The 18,496-nt window shown below is 44.3% G+C and overlaps 8 protein-coding genes across 8 annotated transcripts; 4 read left to right on the forward strand and 4 right to left on the reverse strand.

The window, feature by feature from the left end:
- Window positions 1-98: 98 nt before the first annotated feature.
- Window positions 99-1,174, forward strand: IL334_002030 (uncharacterized protein; the record flags this gene model as incomplete). Its single annotated transcript, XM_062933777.1, has 2 exons — window positions 99-746; window positions 800-1,174. 2 exons carry the CDS (start codon window positions 99-101, stop codon window positions 1,172-1,174), a joined length of 1,023 nt encoding a protein of 340 aa, XP_062789828.1.
- A 356-nt stretch (window positions 1,175-1,530) lies between these two features.
- On the reverse strand, window positions 1,531-1,968 carry IL334_002031 (uncharacterized protein; the record flags this gene model as incomplete). The annotated part of the gene is made up of 4 exons (XM_062933778.1): window positions 1,531-1,577; window positions 1,667-1,750; window positions 1,830-1,887; window positions 1,945-1,968. 4 exons carry the CDS (start codon window positions 1,966-1,968, stop codon window positions 1,531-1,533), a joined length of 213 nt encoding a protein of 70 aa, XP_062789829.1.
- Window positions 1,969-2,283: 315 nt separating this feature from the next.
- Window positions 2,284-5,170, forward strand: IL334_002032 (nucleolar GTP-binding protein 2; the record flags this gene model as incomplete). The annotated part of the gene is made up of 8 exons (XM_062933779.1): window positions 2,284-2,389; window positions 2,443-2,607; window positions 2,665-2,810; window positions 2,866-3,013; window positions 3,066-3,334; window positions 3,710-4,853; window positions 4,908-5,005; window positions 5,057-5,170. The coding sequence occupies 8 exons, from the start codon at window positions 2,284-2,286 to the stop codon at window positions 5,168-5,170; spliced, it is 2,190 nt and encodes a 729-aa protein (XP_062789830.1).
- An 832-nt stretch (window positions 5,171-6,002) lies between these two features.
- On the forward strand, window positions 6,003-7,784 carry IL334_002033 (uncharacterized protein; the record flags this gene model as incomplete). Its single annotated transcript, XM_062933780.1, has 5 exons — window positions 6,003-6,184; window positions 6,235-6,309; window positions 6,368-6,532; window positions 6,586-7,098; window positions 7,151-7,784. 5 exons carry the CDS (start codon window positions 6,003-6,005, stop codon window positions 7,782-7,784), a joined length of 1,569 nt encoding a protein of 522 aa, XP_062789831.1.
- A 1,021-nt stretch (window positions 7,785-8,805) lies between these two features.
- IL334_002034 (uncharacterized protein) lies at window positions 8,806-11,053 on the reverse strand (the record flags this gene model as incomplete). Its single annotated transcript, XM_062933781.1, has 4 exons — window positions 8,806-10,182; window positions 10,240-10,590; window positions 10,643-10,834; window positions 10,886-11,053. 4 exons carry the CDS (start codon window positions 11,051-11,053, stop codon window positions 8,806-8,808), a joined length of 2,088 nt encoding a protein of 695 aa, XP_062789832.1.
- Window positions 11,054-12,235: 1,182 nt separating this feature from the next.
- Window positions 12,236-13,980, forward strand: IL334_002035 (cysteine desulfurase IscS; the record flags this gene model as incomplete). Its single annotated transcript, XM_062933782.1, has 5 exons — window positions 12,236-12,455; window positions 12,524-12,882; window positions 12,931-13,599; window positions 13,659-13,912; window positions 13,974-13,980. 5 exons carry the CDS (start codon window positions 12,236-12,238, stop codon window positions 13,978-13,980), a joined length of 1,509 nt encoding a protein of 502 aa, XP_062789833.1.
- A 725-nt stretch (window positions 13,981-14,705) lies between these two features.
- Window positions 14,706-15,518, reverse strand: IL334_002036 (transcription and mRNA export factor SUS1; the record flags this gene model as incomplete). The annotated part of the gene is made up of 4 exons (XM_062933783.1): window positions 14,706-14,785; window positions 15,007-15,075; window positions 15,213-15,283; window positions 15,436-15,518. 4 exons carry the CDS (start codon window positions 15,516-15,518, stop codon window positions 14,706-14,708), a joined length of 303 nt encoding a protein of 100 aa, XP_062789834.1.
- A 355-nt stretch (window positions 15,519-15,873) lies between these two features.
- On the reverse strand, window positions 15,874-18,161 carry IL334_002037 (uncharacterized protein; the record flags this gene model as incomplete). Its single annotated transcript, XM_062933784.1, has 12 exons — window positions 15,874-15,922; window positions 15,977-16,083; window positions 16,143-16,474; window positions 16,526-16,772; window positions 16,823-17,341; window positions 17,408-17,519; window positions 17,565-17,600; window positions 17,652-17,729; window positions 17,777-17,805; window positions 17,873-18,007; window positions 18,056-18,084; window positions 18,137-18,161. The coding sequence occupies 12 exons, from the start codon at window positions 18,159-18,161 to the stop codon at window positions 15,874-15,876; spliced, it is 1,698 nt and encodes a 565-aa protein (XP_062789835.1).
- Window positions 18,162-18,496: the final 335 nt, after the last annotated feature.

Genomic DNA, 18,496 nt, shown 5'->3' on the forward strand with positions numbered 1-18,496 from the left:
GGACCCTTCAATTCTCTATTTGCTTTCGTTCAGTCTTGTTCCGTTTCGAGAAGTTGTTGAGACTTACATGAAGACAGGACCAGCCACGAGCGGGTAAGATGACAATCTTATCTACGATCTCATCATTTCAAGCTCCCTTGACCCTACTCCTAGTCATATTCGGTCCGACACTCCTACCTCGTCTAATCGCATTCATCCGCCGTAGACCATCTTCCACACCTAAACCACCCAGAGTAGCAACACCTGTATCGTTAAAGCTGTTTCTGGCTATACATACATTATGGATGACCAAACAATTGATCTCACCGCCGTTCGATCTGTTCTCACATCAAAATTTACCTATATCAACATCGAATTCCAATATACGACTTGAACTCATTGGAACAATCTCAGAAGATAATTCTAATATACATCCATTGGTTGAATTGTTGTTGACTAAATTGAAAGTAATGGATAATCGGATAAACTACGTACGATATGGTCATAAATCTTTGATAGAATGTGTTTGGTGTAATAACCCAATTGACTATTTACTCTATTCAACACCTAATATATTGAGTTGGTATTTCCTTGAAGCTGTGTATCTGGGTATGATGGGTTGGACAAAGATATCAGGTAAGGAGAGTGATAAAAGAACTGAGAGATGGAGGGGTACTTTTGGTTGGTCATTGCTAGTGGCTGCAATACTGGAAATTGGTCTAAAATGGTTATGGGATATTAGAGTTGTAGAAGGTAATTGTATACATGTGAGTGAATTTAAACTTGGGATACTTGTACTCATCATTGTGAAATTATATAGCTATCATCTGTGATACATACCGTCAGGTCTATATACCTGTTACTCCTTCCTATAATATACAGTTTCCTCCCGTTACCTTCATCCAACTTATCCCCTCAGACATTCATACCGATGATATCGAATACAACGTCGACATTGCGACTCACATCTCTCGCTCGAGCGGCTATACATCGGTCGCCAAGATTGAGAGAGACCCGATCTAGTCTAGGAAGGAGGGAAGCAGAGCGAGCTGAGATTATCAGACGAGATGAGGAAGTGAGAAGGACGGTCAAGGACTCAGGGTTGGACGAGGTAAATATGAGAGAAGGAGCGGAAAGGTGGGTAAGGGATGGTTGGGATGGTATGATCAGGGTTGATCCGGCAGGCCAAAGATAGATATCTCACATGTGATGTACTTTGTACGAACCTGTCTATCGGAGTGGCATCCTTTTATTATATCACTATTTTGAGTCGCAACCCTTCATAGTGAGTGGGTAGAGCAAGATTGAGTGGTTCCTGTCAGATCAGGTGGTACACCAACAGTCTCGGGGAAAGCACGATTGAAGTCAGTAACATCATGTCTGTATTCCATTGATTCAGGCTGAGGTCGTCGGGAACAAGTTCGCTAGATTCAATTCCACAATCAGATACCAGGAGCACCTTGACAGAGTGGAGAAAGCTCTTGCCACAAAAGACATTCCAGTGAATATGAAAGATGCATCAATCGTCCCGCGTATACCCTCCTCACCACCTCATGGATCTTCATACCCGCTCACAGAGCGACGAGGTCGGTTTGGTACTATAAATCGTCACTCATATCAGCATATGAGTATCATAAAGACCAGCACGAAGATGAAGCTGAAAGAGATAGGAGATATTTCGACATACCAGGGAAAGTCGAGGGGATTCGTTCAGCTTGTTTGTATCCAAATGATTTCCTAATTGGGGGAACAGTGAGCACCATCGCTGGGCCTAGAGAAAGAACAACAATCATCAGCCATACTATGGTGTTTGTATTGAGATCCTCGTGAGGAGGTATGCTATGACATACCGGAAAACCCAATAGCAAGTGACCAGAAGATTACTGGTGACTCATGTGCCAGTCGTTGCTAATGGCACGAAAATATTAGCTGTGACTCGCACATAATTGTGAGCCAGCTACTCACCGCATTTCTGAAGAACGTAGCCATCTTGATCTGATTTCGTTGAGCCTTTAGTTTGAGTTATGTATGAATATATATATGCGTAATGATGGTTTCGACGAAACAGAAAACAGCAGATGCAAAGGTCCCATTAGCCAGATTGCAATGACGGGATCAAATTATGACAGCAACAAACTGCAGTCGTTACGTAACGTTTGAAAAGTTGAAAAGTTAGCGCACAAAACTTTTGCGAACTTCTTCCTTTTATAATTTCGACTCTCCCCCTTCCACTTGCAACTTTCACCCTTTCATATATAAAGTAAATATACCCTTCGTTGCCTGAGATATAATCATTTTTTCAATATGGCAAAGGGTAAGAATCATGATCGTAAAGCTACACCAGGCTTTGGTAAACAGAAACTGAAGTCTGGTTCTTCTGGTGGAGAATTTTCTCTCAAAAAAGTAAAAGGTTCGTTTAGCCAAATGTCTCTGGTAAGACTTAAGCTGATGGTTCGAGTGTAGGAGAGAATTTTTACCGAGATGCTAAAGCTGCGTCCAGGGTGAAGATGCTCAATGGCGGTAAAGCCGTCAGAGATAAAGATGGAAAGATCACCGAAGCCGCAGCTTTTCAAAAAGGTGAAAAAGATGTTGAGCCAGGTAGAGTCAAAGCTGATCGAAGATGGTTTGGTGAGTATCCACGTTGTCGTTGATCCACTTTGACAGACCTAATGATGGGTGCTACAGGTAACACAAGGGTCATATCACAAACCGCTTTGGATCATTTTAGGACTGCATTGAGTGAACAAAAAGCCGATCCTTACTCTGTCTTACTTAGAAGGAATAAACTTCCTATGGGTTTATTAGAAGACGAATCGAAGAATGGCGGAAAAGTGAGCTTTGTATAATCTGTGCGATCTGCAGTAGTAAAGCTGACATCGACTTCAGCGATCACATATCGTCGAGACCGAACCTTTCTCTAACACGTTCGGACCTAAATCGCAAAGAAAACGGCCTCGTCTTGATATTGGTTCAATCGAGGAATTGGGTGAATCATCGGCAGCAGTTGATGCTTCTGCGGATGTCGAAGCAGCCCGTGAGTATCATCCGCTCAAATCTCATCCTCAATGCTGATCTCGTGATATCAGAAAACGTTACTGCCGATTTAGCAGATATCTACCACCCCACCACTTCCACAGCACGAGAACCCATCTACCAGAAAGGTACTTCCAGACGTATCTGGGGTGAATTATACAAAGTTCTCGATTCTTCCGATGTAGTCATTCACGTACTCGACGCTCGTGATCCCCTAGGTACAAGATGTAAACCTGTTGTGGAATACCTTCGAAAAGAAAAGGCTCATAAACATTTGGTATACGTACTCAACAAAGTCGATTTGGTACCCACTTGGGTCACTGTGAGTAATAGTTTTTTACACTTCTTTTCCTCTCCTTCATAATATCCCACACTCCAGTCAGGGCTATCCGCACTGCCTCCATGGCAAGTACACGCGGATGGACCGTTACGAGAGTGGAAGAACAAGCGTCATGCCCCGATTCATACCCCACCTCCGGCTCCCGTTTTGGGATGCTTTTTGCGAGGCTAAAAAGTTGGTTGCTCGTTTTGAGCACCGATGAGGGGTCAGGGGAAGACGATGGTTGACACGATTGAGTTGGGGTTTGGATGTGTCCTTGTGACAGTCTTTCAATCTGGATCCCTTGGTTTGTTGTCAGACATTACTTAGACTAGCTGTAGCACCGTGTATGTCGTGCTTTGCTGACACGATGATCAGGCTCGATGGGTCAAACACCTCTCACTTTCCGCTCCTACCATTGCTTTCCACGCTTCTATCAACAACTCCTTTGGTAAAGGTTCCCTCATCCAACTTCTTCGACAGTTCTCAGTTCTCCACTCTGACAAGAAGCAAATCTCCATCGGTTTCATCGGATACCCCAATGTCGGTAAATCAAGTATCATCAACACGCTGAAAAAGAAGAAGGTCTGCACTGTCGCCCCCATCCCTGGTGAGACCAAAGTGTGGCAATATATCACATTGATGAAACGAATCTACTTGATCGATTGTCCTGGTATCGTACCTGTGTCAGCTAAAGATTCCGATACCGACACCGTCCTCAAGGGTGTAGTGCGAGTTGAAAATCTTGCCACTCCTGCCGAACATATCCCAGAGATGCTTGAGCGAGTAAGAGCGGAGTACATTGAACGAACATACGGACTTGAACATCGTGAAGGTGGTTGGCATGGTGAACCAGGGGCGACTATACTGTTGACCGCCATTGCCAAGAAATCCGGTAAATTGTTGAAAGGTGGTGAGCCCGATCAAGAAGCTGCCGCTAAAATGGTGTTGAACGATTGGATCCGAGGTAAAATACCTTTCTTCGTGCCCCCTCCTGATAAAGAACAGGTCGCAGTTAAAGGCGAAGAGAAACCTGATCAAGCTCAAGAGAAGGAAATGCGAGAGACGAAAGAAATGCTCGAAGAGCAAGAAAGGTCACTGGGCAAAGTTCTCGGTGAGAAGAGAGTTAAAGGTGTTCAACAGCCTATCAGCAAGATTGTCACCATGACCAAGTTTATCGGCGATGATGCTATTAGATACAAGGAAGAGGATTCCAAAGATGTTGAGATGGGTGAAGAAGCTGAAGAGGATGAGGATGACGACGACGACGATGAAGAGGAGAAAGAGGGAGAAGCTGGCGAATTAGCTTGGGACGATATCTTCCCTGGTGATGCTGCTGGTCCATCCAAATTTGCCTCTTTACCTGTTGATGCGGAAGACGTGGAGAAAGAGGATGACGATGAGGACGATGACGAGGAGGAGGAGGACGACGAAGATGAAGATGAAGATGAAGATGAAGATGAAGATGATGTAGCACTGGAATTCGCCCCTCCATCAGACAAGAAGGCGGGCAAACGAAAAGGTGAGCTGGATCCTGCAGGAGGATTTGAACCCAAGCTGACTTGTCTTTGTGCAGCCGAGGAAGTCGCCGAGGAAGAGGACGAGCCTACTTCCAAGAAGGAGAAGAGAATGACGACTAATAAAAAGAAGACTGAGAACTTTTACACTCATGCAGTAAGTAGATATGTCTCAAATCCACCAGATTTAAGCTGACATGAACTGCAGAACGTTAAAAACAGAAACAGGGACCGACAATTACCCAAGAATCCATTCAAGAGGCACCGAGATGCTGATGAGGAACCAACGGGTAAAAAGAGGCCCAAGAGTAAGAAGTATTAGTTTGTTCTCTATGCTTGCTTTTTTGATAGATGCTACTTGGCTGTATGTATAGTAGTGTACTCTGCTGAAGTCGCTTAGGGGTTTGCAACATTCACCTATCTTATCAGTTCGCAACATCATATATCATGCGCTTCGGGTTAAAGAGTGCCTAATTCCGATCTTCCCCACAAGGGTATTTCTTGTTTATTAGGAAATCGATTAGGAAAAAAGACTAAAAAGACTAATTGACCCTTGAATGGAATGTCCATATGTTCCTAATGGGAATTCCTAATCAGGGTATTACAGTGGGTTTACCCTTTGTTTGTGCACCGTATTGGGTAATGTTCTATCATGAGAAATGGGAATGACGGAATGTACTATCACAAACTGCTTATACAATCAATTCATCTAATCATTTCATTCCACTTCACTTCTTCCTCATACTATATCCATCCATACTATCCAACATCTAATCTATCATTCATAGCATGATCGTACGTTGTACCCCCTGGGGTCTTCACTAAGCGGCCTAACAAAGGCGGAACAAAGACTAGTTTAGAAACCGTTATCAATCTTCCTTATCAATAACCGCGCAGATCAGTATACGTGATTATCTGAACGAACGTTTATACCTTCACTTCAACATCATATATTAAATCATAGGAAGATCCATATATACATAGCAACATATCATCAATCTGTATATACGAAGGACGTAACATATCATTTCCTTTCTTTGTCATATCACCAGACATACGACTTCCTTTCAAAGTGAAACCGCACATATACCATAACACCGATAAGTCATCCCATAAATCATCAATCAATCACTCTGCGTTATAAGTCAGTCAACATGAAATACCTCGATTACCCAATACTGAACCAGCTCTCCGCTTCACTTTCTTCCGATGGAGATACAGATCTTCAAGTGAATGTTCGTTTTGAAGCTTACTCGGTCAAACCTGTAGGCAAGGAGAAAAGGGCGTTCAAGGAAAGAGAGGAAGCCTATATGTCAGAGCAGGAAGGCATGGAAGAGTGAGTATCTTCCTCCAGACATTACAGGGTTTGACTAATAAACTACGAAGAATGAGCTTCTCACCGGAAATGAGAGAAGCGGGGCTGGCAAGTTGTTTTGGAAGATTAGACGAAAGAGAATCTCGGTGGGTACTGCCCTCTATTCAGTATAGACATAAAGGCTGATGTCATTGATGACTATAGAAAAGTACACTTCCTACTTGTGTCGACCCTCAATGCGGCTTTCCCGGATCACGATTTTACATCCCTTCGACCTGATCATTTCACAAGAGAACCTTCAGCTGCCCAAATCCTTTCTCATCTAAGTGGAAGTCTACTCGGTCCCTCGGGCGGTATCGGTACCACACCGTGAGTCATACCCTTCGTTCAACGTGACAACAGCTAACCCACGCTCAACTTAGCATCATTCTTAGTCAAGCAGGATCGTATAACCCTTCATCGATAAATAAAAGTCCACCAGGATTATCACCGTCAAACTCATCACCTAATCTCGGTCCGACCGCATCAATACCTCATCCAGACTTATACCGAGTCCTGAACGACGTACTCCCAATGGAAGATTGTGAGGTCTATTCTTGGTTTCCTGAACCGGAATACGATCCGCACATTGATATCTCCTTGATCCCACAAGAAGAGGAAGAAGACGAGTTCGATGATCCATCAATGTCGATGGATTTAGACGATAATGATATTGACCCTTCATGGGGCGCAGGCGGGATGGAGCTAGATATAAGTGAAGAAAACGTGCATTCCGTTCCGATGATGAGGCAGAATTCAACTTCAGGTGGTGGAAACGTAAATACAAATATGAGGAGGAGTAGTGAGAGTAATATAGTTTTAAACGATTGGGATGTCGGTAGAGAACGGAAAGTAGGTGGTCTACTTTGGAGTGCCAATTATTTTTTCTATTCCAAGTGAGTGTCCGTTGTCTGATACGATACATATCAATACTAATCGACGTTGAAGACGACAAAAACGTATACTGTTCCTAACATGTTGGTGTCGAAATCGACCATTACACCCTCCACCTCAAATCGAATCTGCCTTCCCAGTCCAAATCTCCGCATCATTCTCATCACCCTCATCATCCTTTGAACACTTAGCACCGCTATCTAACGGAAATGCCATCAGATCACATCGGTATAATCATCATAATCACCACCATCGTAAATCCAAGACTTCATCGTTGAGAACGATAAGTAAAAATATCGATATAAATAACACTTCATCTACGATTCCAATCAGAGGGATGGAGAGACCACCAAATCAGCCGGTCGTATCAACTCCCAGATCAACTAGATTGGCAAGTTCAGCCCCCGCAATTGGATTAGGCACCAAATCACCCATGACGAAAATGATGGCAGGTGGATTCAAACCTCGTCAAACTCCAGCAAGATTAGCTATGAATGCCAAGTCTAGATCGAAAGATGATATCGAAGAAGATGGTATCGAAGTGATCGATATCACTACATCGCGTACAAGAGAAAGGAGTGGCTCGACTACCCCTGGCCCGATAACAGGCTCGACCTCCGCATTGACAGCAGGTCTCAGAGGGAATATTCAAGCCATGGGGGAGAAGGGGAAGAGGGTCAAGGTTTGAAGTGATTGGCCTTATAAGCTGTCAGAGAAGGAAGAGGTGTAAGAATGTGGAATGATCTATTCAGAGAAGATATGAATTTTGTGTGTGAGATACATGTACTAGTCTATTACTTTTCGTATCAGAGGGTTAGTTATCTGATTGAGTTGTTTATACACTTTGATCGGTCTCGTTTCCGCTATTTGTTTATAATGTAGTGTGTTTTCAAATCATATTGCCGCCAGCATGTCAAACATATGTACAGTAATCGTCGATCAATTGCAACCAAGAGAATGTCCCGATGGACCGATACACAACGAAGGCGACAACTTCAATTTACATACAATCATCTAGGTGACACAGAACTGGATTCAGTGAAGCCACACTTTGGGTTCATATAATTGGTGATCCATCACCGTTGGGCCTAGTCGTGGTTTCTGCTGGTGTTCCATTGGCATTTACCGCTTTCAGAGCTAAGCAAAATAACACGATATATGATTCCAGAGAATACATATTGATATTGGTACGATCGTGCAGCTGAAAAGAAATTTATCAATCAAAAGGTATACCAAATAAAACAATCAGCTTATATACAGTTTTCGATATTTGGGGCACACGAAACGAATGGGGCATGATCCTCTATCTTCCTTTGAGGCTTGGACATCCCTTTCAACTTCATTGTCGAGGTGAAACGCACTAATACGTGCTCGCGTTATGAATCCGCGAGGAAGGTCTCAAAAGTTAGACAAAGGAAACATCCCTCTACCTCCCTGGGCATGGGTTCACAGCTGAATGCAGATCGTTTTGATGGCCAACCGTCGAACGGATTTCCATATCCCAATTTTGCATAATTAAATCGTACTCTATCAAAAAGTCCTATCTAGAATGAGACCGAAAACTAACTATAAAAGTGCACAGCACTATAGACATATCATCGAGACGTAACTTCGTTCTTGTCGTTGCATATTCCACCTACTTTCCCTTCTTTCCCTCGCCTGTTCCTTTGCCCTCCCTTTTCATCGCCTTTCCCACCCATGCTCCCCTTTTATATTCCCCCATACGCATCCTCCTCTTCATATACGCTCACCGCTCTTCCTTTCGGGGTACCATGCCCTGCCCATCTCGGTGAATCCGTCACGCTTCCCGGTACGCTCATTCCTCCCGGACTAGGTGGAGGATAAGCCGGCGAAGGGAATCCTGTCGCTCCGGATGTACTGGCAGAGTAAGGAGGAGCTGATCTCGAAGGTAGAGGCAAGTCGAAAGGATTCAACAGTGTATCACCGGTGGATAATGGTGTTGGAACTTCGTCAAGTGGTGACAACGGTTGACCGTGAATGTATGGTTCAGGTGGTGCAAGGGTCATTTCAGGTAATCTAGGCATTGAACGTGATGATGACGTTGATGTACTCCCTTGAGGCGCGGAGAAACTTGACGTAGTGGACGTGGTGGATTCGTTCAATCCGGCTTGGGGATCAGGACTTGGTCCAGCAGAATAAGGTGTAGTGGGTTCATCTATACCAGCTGTGGTTGCTACTTCCTGGAACATTCTCTTTTGTGTTGACCGTTCATCTTCGTACATTCTCATTGGTTGGGACTGTCTTTTGAAATCGAAATCGCTCATTAGAGGGGATAACGGTGCAAAGGATGGTAAAGGTATGTGAGATGAAGCGAGAGCGGTTGACGAAGAAGCAGCGAGAGGTGGTGGTGCGAGAGGAGGAGCAGGGACGGTGTCGTGGACAATCAATGATTCGGTTGGACACATGATTCTAGGTGCCTGAGGAGTCATACATACTCGACTTCTACCTTCCATTCTGGGTGCCGATGCCATTTGAGAAGTAGGTGTTCGAGGTTCATCTGCGGTGTATGCGAGACCGGGTGTGAGAGGTTCATCAGCGAAGTCTTCTGCCAAAGCGAATTCTGCCGCGGTGTTTGGCGCAGCAGGTCGACCCATCGGTACTGGAGTTGGCATGGCGTATTGAGCGTTGGGACCGACGAGTTGTCGAGGATCTGTTGGAGACATATCGTAGTATCCTTCAGGGGAATATTGATTCTCGTATCCATATGTCATGTGTGTAGCTCCAGCTTGAGTATTGTAAGGTCTTCCTTGAGCGTCATATCCGTATGAAGGGGAGAGCTGAGGATAAGCACCGTAAGATGCGGCACCAGCTCCGAAACCGGCGTGATTATTTCCCCTCTCAAACATCTCTGAATCAGGTCGAAGTGATCCATCTGAATTAAATGCATTGTCCCTTGCCAAAGCGAGTGCACGTCGTGAACCAATCACTGACGCAGGAGCACCACCGTATATGTCATCGGCTGGTTGATCAGAGTACTTCTCATGAGGTGGAGGGAAAGGAGTGATGTCATCATCGATTTTCGACCAAGGTGATTTGGTAGAGTAAGAACGGGCAGTGTATTTTCGCTGATCATGTGACATTGACAATTTAGCTCAGATCATGTGACAAGATGTCTCACTTACATATAACCATCCAGCGAGAGATCCAATAACAACCAAACCGACGATAGCTCCCAGGACAGCACCGATGATACCGCCAGTGGACATTCCAGACGAGGATGAGGAGGTCTTGGCGGCGGTCAGAGTGGAAGAGGGCAAGGCTGAGCTGTGTATTGTGGACGTTGTGGAGGGAATGGTTGAGGTAGAAGTACGGGCGGTTGTGGGTGTGGATGAAGTGGATGTTCTGGTACTCGTGCTTGTGGTTGATGGTTTGAGGGAGGTGGACGGGGTTGTTGAGGATGATGTCGAAGTGGAAGTGGGAATAGAAGTAGAAGTAGAGCTAGGGGTGGAGGATGTGGAAGGGGTTGTCGATGACTATATGTATTGGTCAGCCCTATGAATTGTTGCTTCTATTGGTCGCACTCACAGAAGAAGCTACGGTACTCTTGGAAGAGTTTGCAGGGGCCAAAGTAGCTTTGGCAGAATTAGACACAGCAGAAGTCTTAGTAAGGGTTTCCTTTGCCTCGACGGTACTTCTAGTCGTGCCAAGAGTGGCGGCTTGGGCAGCTTGCCTTTGGGTTGAGGTGACCCCAACGGCTTGACCGACTGTTCTAGTTGCCTACACCATATATGTTAGATGAGAAGGGATGGTGAGATCAAGATGACCTACAGATGAAGCTTCCGAAGACACATGACCATATTCACCCACTGCTTTCTTCTCCAATGCTAATCCACTATCATTAGGTGCTCTAGCCTCAATGTTGACATGGCCAGGTCCCGCCGCGAATGACCTTGATCTTGATCTTCGAAGGAGATGGGCTAAATGTGAGGCATCCATGTTGGAGAGTGAGGCGTCAAGCCTTTTGTTGATTGGTCGAAGGAATGTCGAGGTTCGTTGATAGTTTATGTTTTTCCACTCGAACCAGTCGAATTATAGCGTGTGGATGTAAATCGTGAAAAGAGTGTCGAGTTGAGCGTGATATTCGTTAATACTGATATGGTGGAGATGTATGGATTAAGATGTCAAGAAGGTGTATTCCAAACAATAGATGAAAGAACGAATTGGAGAAGCAGAGAATGGGTGAAAAGTGAAGAGGGACCGTGCGGTGTGTTTCAATGATTTAAATCGCACAGGCCTCGTTTCTTCTCCTCGTTTGTGAATGTGTCACTGTATCAAATGCGTGTTTCAGGCGAAAAGGAATGTGAAGATGCGATGCAGTCGGTTTACTTTTGATCAAAGAGTATGCTATGCCAACCAGTGGATTATATCGATGTGTGTGATAGTTGTATCGAATGGAGAAAACCTTTCAAAGGTGTTTATGATGATGTTGATCTTGGTTGTTTACAGATGAAGTAAGGGAAATGATACATTAATCTATTCGCACTGTCCCTAGAACAAAAAAGACGCTAAAACTGCTTCTTATTGTTCTCTCATTATTCTCATATAACAACATCATCGTCTATTGACAAGGACATCATGTTTACCTGACATTGATTGCCCGTCTTTGATCCCACCGCGTCCTTGTTTTATTTTCGTGATTCCTTTTTTTGTCTTTTTGTCTTTCACGCAGGCACATTAATGAGTTTCAGGGTAAAAAGGTTTATTTGCGCGTTTCAGACATATACGAAGTTGCTCTTAGTTTAACAACCACTGATTATGTAATATAGGAGATCAAGTGGCGAATGGAAGCTGATATCCGGGAGTTAGGCGGAGATGTCCTTTATCGCCGTGGCTTTGTCCCGTTTAAATGGGAGAAATGTGATAAATCTGGCACTATATATAATGGAATCATCTGATGCAATGGCCGAACAGCATATGTAATCGAGTGGATTTGACCGGTTGCACCATATCACTATACTTTTTTTTGGATAAGATCGATAACTTATCGCAACTTACCTTCTCACTGTCATCTTATTGACGACTCAAGTTTAGTTAACAATCAATCATTTCTTTCACCTCATCAACTTAACGAAAGCTTTTTCAGCAGCACGAGCCTGCTAATAAAAGATATCTTACAAAATGAACCCAGTCCGACCATTATTGCACGCTGCTAGATTCCGATCGATTACCTCAGCCTCCACTTCCTCCATCGCAGCTAGAATCACACGAAGAACACTTACCACACCCACCAATCCTCTCCATGCAACAGTATCAAATGTCAGCACCGAGCAAGTGAGAGAAGATCCAGGAGAATTCGATCATGGTGACTCAGTGGCCAATGAATCGGAAGGTGGTAAAGGTACGTTTGTGTGGCGACGTTCAATCCCCGCAATCTTCAAGCTAATGCTTTCCCATTTATTTACATAGAAATGTTCGGCTTCAAGCTTAACCCGGTGTCAACCAAAACAGGTGGAAATGCTAAATCTGAAGGAAGACCAATCTACTTGGATATGCAAGCTACAACACCGATGGATCCAAGAGTTTTAGATAAAATGTTACCTCTATTCACTGAACAATATGGTAATCCCCATTCTAGAACACATGCCTATGGTTGGGAAGCAGAAGCTTCAGTAGACGAGGCAAGACAACATGTAGCTAAATTAGTCGGTGCTCAAGAAAAAGATATCGTCTTCACTTCAGGTGCAACGGAAAGCAACAATATGCTCATTAAAGGAATCGCCAAGTTCCATCAAGGTAAAAGAAAGCATATCATAACTACCCAAACAGTAAGTGAATTCTTGCTATATTGTTGTCAATGCTGATACCATTTCTAGGAACACAAATGTGTCCTCGACTCATGCCGATGGCTTTCAACCCAAGGTTTCGAAATCACCTATCTCCCTGTCCTACCCAACGGTCTTATCTCTCTCACCGATCTCAAAGCTGCTCTACGACCCGACACCTCTTTAGTATCCATCATGGCAGTCAACAATGAGATTGGAGTTATCCAACCTCTAAAAGAAATTTCAGAAACTCTCAAGGCCTACGCTAAAGAGAACAAAACAACCAAAGCTCTATTCCACACCGATGCCGCTCAAGCAGTCGGTAAGATCGAAATCGACGTAGAAGCAATGGGAATTGACGCAATGTCAATCTCAGGCCACAAGCTATATGGACCAAAAGGTGTCGGTGCAGCGTATGTCAGAAGAAGACCAAGAGTCAGATTAGAACCCTTGATTCACGGTGGTGGACAAGAAAGAGGTTTGAGATCAGGTACCGTCCCCGCACCGCTAGTGGTCGGTCTAGGTGAAGCATGTAGAATCGCCACCAACGAAATGAAGATGGATCATGAGAGAATAAAGGAATTATCGGACAGATTGATCAATGGAATAACATCACAAATCGAGCTTATCGTTCGAAACGGTGATCCAAACGGTTATCCAGGTTGCGTAAACCTTTCCTTCTCATACGTCGAAGGAGAGTCTCTCTTGATGGCCCTCAAGGTGAGTCCAGGTTGATATGATGTATACGTATTGCTTTCATGCTAATCTTATATGTATAGGACATCGCTTTATCCTCCGGATCAGCATGTACATCAGCTTCTCTCGAACCTTCTTACGTGTTAAGAGCATTAGGTGCAGCAGAAGATATGGCACATTCATCTCTCCGATTCGGTATCGGAAGATTCACTACGGAAGCTGAAATCGACCTTGTCATCGCTCGAATTGTATCGGTTGTGAACAAGTTGAGAGATATGAGTCCGCTATGGGAGATGGTACAAGAAGGTATCGATATCAGTAAGATCGAATGGGCTCAGTGAGTGATCACCTCTTGAAATACGAAGGCGGAAACACTAATGTCGTTTTATCTTTACCAGACATTGATTGATATCGTCAACGTTAGATTAGAATGATGTTTCCCACTTCCGAATTGGAGTTATGTATATTAGTATTGGTTTCGTCGAGGAGCCTTTTTGTCAAGTTATGAGCATGCATTCTTCCTTCGATGCCAATTAACATGATTTTTGTGGCGACTGACCAGAAGAGGGGAGAAGCGGCAGAAGTCGAAGAAAGAGAGCTAAAGAGCAAGGGGGAAGAGTAAATAGGCCAAGGGAGGTCAGCATTCCTGTCATCGAGGCACCCTAAACGAAGTCCATTCCACAATATCGATCTGCACAAATGAGAACTCGAAGCATTTCTGAGGATCCCGCAAACAAGCCTCGTCGATCCATAGTCACCCTTGTATATACGTAGATCATGCCACCGCCAACTTGGAGAAAAAGTTCGCAAGGGGATGAGATTTCACTATCACTATCAAATCACCGTACTACTTAGTACCTTCATAAAAACTACCACTACCTATGCCACCTAGAACAACGTACTCGAATTAAGCTATAACACCTTTGTTAGGTGATGTCAGCGGACAACTGAGCATCGCTATGAGAGTGACTACATAGTTAAGCTATCCCTTAACTCATTCTCAGGCCGGACATTGTATCCGCTTTCAGTCAAGTAAATTGATTCTTTGATTACTGCTCTATGCGATCCTGATGAGACGTACTATGCATACAACGTTTGGTTCGGGCTATGAGCTTGGGCTTGAGCTTGACTTAAGCTTGATCAACTTCTCTATCTAGAACAGCTTCTATTTCTTGAACGACATCCCTTCGAGTGTTATCACTAATCATACCTGGAATTCAAGTCAGCTTGAACCTGAACTATCGTGAAGAAAGGTTTATAGGTTGCTTTCCCCCTTGTTCTCGCTCCTCTTATTACCCCCTTACATGGCCGTGCACTCTCTCTCCTTCCCTCTCATTCGAATGTTCTTCCATCACTTTTCCATCTCTACTCTTTGCCCACCCCTATCACTTATTCCCCTGTTTGGATCAAACGCAATCAGACCGAACTCACCTCGTGCAGTCTCGCTTATCTCTTTTATTAGCCCTTCTAAATTCGGTGTCTCTTGAGCCCGAGCTTTCTCTGTAGATGTAGACAAGGTCCATGAGCATTGGTTCCACCGGTGATCATAGGTAAGAGATATCCAAGTTGTCATTCAGAAGAAGATGATCTTTCACATTGAATGAATATCCCATTGGTGGGAGATTTTGGGAACTCACCTTTTGCTAAATCTTTCAAATCATCCACCCAACCATTCTCTTCCAATTGATTCCTCAACGATTTCTGTATCCTACAACTCGAAAATATCAGTCAAATTCCTTCTCACTAATGAACGTGTGATGCCAGGACAGTTGTGCCCTAACATTTTGCATGTGAATAGTCAAAAATGACATTTGATGGGATGATCTTAAATTATCGACAAAAAGAATGACTGATACTCACCTATCCCAATCGCCCGTTTCCATCAGTCTCTGTCTTATAGAGTTCAGAGTAGCCTCATCTGGCTTTTCAGTAGTTGAAACCATATCTCGTGTGTATCGCCAGCGAAGGTTGTTGTTAAATGGCTTCAGAAGTTTTTGACAACAAAACAGCGAATTTATTGGTCCGCAAAGATTCGAGTTCTCGAGACATATCACCTGGTGGAGGTCAATCAACGGAAAGTAAATGAAAAAATAATAGAAGGTGATTGTCATTCTATGCATATGCTTCCTTATACAGTCCTACTAGGACGGATTTTGCATTTAAAACTCATGCATGAGCATGAAGTATGTGTAACATGTAGATGCATTGATTATTCTTTATGAATTGAACACATCGCGATAAATCCTGACAAATCCGTGTATAGACTTTCTTCTCAACCACTCCCTTTTCACATTTTCCCTACAATCTTCCGAAAACCAATCCGATAACGACGTATACTAGTGTCAGGCTATCAATACAAGTCAGCTATTTGCTTTCCAATGACAGCTTACGAAAAGCTTACGGAGGGGTCAAAACTGCATAACTCCAACTGATCGTCTTACTGATCAACCTTTCGAACGCATCTCCAGAAGCGGCTTGAGTGATTTGAGCCAAAGTCAATGCGGGTGGCTAAACAATATTCTTAGCTCTTAGCCAATATCGATCTGTTCACATGCAAGATTACTCACTGATGAGACCAGCAAGATAGCGGCCAAGATGAAAACGGGATCTTCTGCAGCTTCGAAAGGATCATACTTGGCTATCAATGCAATGACCGGTAACATCAAAAGTGGAACTATGATCATTCGACTGATGATAGCGACAAAGACAGTTCTGTTTTCACCGGGGTAAGCTTTCGGTTTGTTGTTGTTTTTACCAGCGAGAGATTTTATCTTATTTTCGAGATAACCTGCGATCCCGTTTTTGGTCGATTGTGGCGGTGAGGCGGGAAGGTTGATGGATGATTTGGCTTCGGGAGGTGTATAGAAGAATGCTCCTAGGACGACTAGGGTGACGGGGACTGTTCGTGTTCAGTTAGCATAGTCATTTTGTGTCGCGGCGCATTACTCACTTGAACACTGTCCTGCACCTTTGATAGCTTGTTCCAACGGTTTGAGCCTGGCCATTTGAGCTTGCAAAGGAGGAATCATCGCGATGAAGATTGACAGTAATGCAGCATACATTGGTACGGTCATGAATGCGTTGACCGATTTTAGGATAGCCCTAGCACGGTTCTTTGATCTTCGAACGAGTGATTGGAAAGGCGATTGAGGAGGTTCAAGGGGGCGGCGGCGGAGGGAAGTAGGTGTTAGAGTGCCCTGTAAAAGCAGGTCAGTGGTCATCCCTTCCATAGCAGACATTCACTTACCCACTCCTCATCCTCCTGCTCACTCTCACTGCTGTCCTCCTCGATCAAAGTGATATGATGCATTTTAGGCTGTTCAGGTAAACCCCAAAACTCCCTTCCACTCTCTGTTCTTGACAACTTTCTCCTCGTTCTGCTTGCCGAGGAACTTCTCCTACTCAACACACTTGCCCCAGCTGTGGAACCACGCTTGACGAGGGGAGGTTGCATTGAGTGAGCTGATCCAGGAGCGGTGAACGGTAAAGAGGGCGAGTTCGGTGAGTCTGCAGCACGACCTGGAGTGATTGTATCGAATGAACCAGTGGGATTACGTCGTTCGTCCCTTTCATCTTGAGAGATATTGCTAGCAGTGGCGAAGAAAGGATCTGTTTCTCTTGCACCTGGATGAGGTGCTAATGCTTCGGGAGATTGGACGGTATGGTCGTGTATAATCGGTATAGTGGGATTAGGTCCGCAATCTACAGCGTCTGGCGCTTCGTCGTCTGCTTGGGAAAGTAATTTGACTCCCCATGACCAACGCAGCTATATTATATCAGCCATGCTCGCCTATAGGTCACTTACCATCATTCCAAGAGTCGAGTACAATACAAGGTACGTAAGAGCTCGACCTAACATTTGATCTTTCGAGTCGTCTTCGCCCCATTTGAGACCGGGCACTTCGATGACAAGAGATTGGATCAGAGCGATGGGGAGGGAGTTACTGTATGGTTGTCAGCTGAAAAAGTACAATATAAAGATCACTCACCTGTTTTGAAACATGGCCGCACACATAGCGTAGGACCTGAGCTTATAGGTCAGCTTTTGCTTTTGATCGAGACATATCGCAACTCACCTTTGTGACCTCTTCAACTTGAACAATGTCGCCAATACCCAAGCTACTCCTGCTGATAACCCAGTGACGACGACGAAGCTGCATGGGACTTAGCACGATACCGATGAGCAAGCGCTGCAACTTACCCTAGAGGGATGATCCACATTTCTTTCAACTTCGCCGGAGTCAACGAGTATGCCACCTAGATGTTGTCAGCACGTACAAGTCAAAAGACAACTTACCTTTGAGAAAAGCAATGCAGGGGTGAATAACGACACATTGATGACGTTCAACTTCCTCTGGGTGGCTTTATCAGTCACTCCAGCTGAAGAGAGTATATATCCAGCTAGACATAGTATGAACACTTCTACTACGGACTGTGGAAGTTCGTTAGCGATACCACCTTTTACAGTAGATTCGCTTACCTCGAAAACGGTGATAAGGAGAGTTTTGACTATATCAAGCATCAGCTTAAGCTTTGCTGGAAATGACTCATTTCCGCTCACTCGGTACGGAATCGTCGACGCTCATCGAGCCTGTGTTACTTCTACGTCGGTAATTGTATATTCAAGTGGATGAAATGAGTGAGATAGGTAATAGCAAGGTTGAACCAATAAGTGACATTTCCTTCAACGTTCTTGGCAACAATGCACTTTAATTAGCAAAACTACGGAATGGGATCTCATTGTGACGTATGGTGGTGGAAAGTTACGTAAAAGCGGTAGTCACCACGTGGTGGCCAGCGTCAGGCACATGAAGTGGAGGTTGGTAGGAACAATAAAACGCTTTGACCTCGGTTTAATAGTTGTTTAGGTGATGAAGTATTGATACAGCTCTTCCTTCCTCTATATTTCATGAACATCCTA

This window comes from Kwoniella shivajii, chromosome 2 (assembly GCF_035658355.1).
Source record: "Kwoniella shivajii chromosome 2, complete sequence".
NCBI lineage: Eukaryota > Fungi > Basidiomycota > Tremellomycetes > Tremellales > Cryptococcaceae > Kwoniella > Kwoniella shivajii.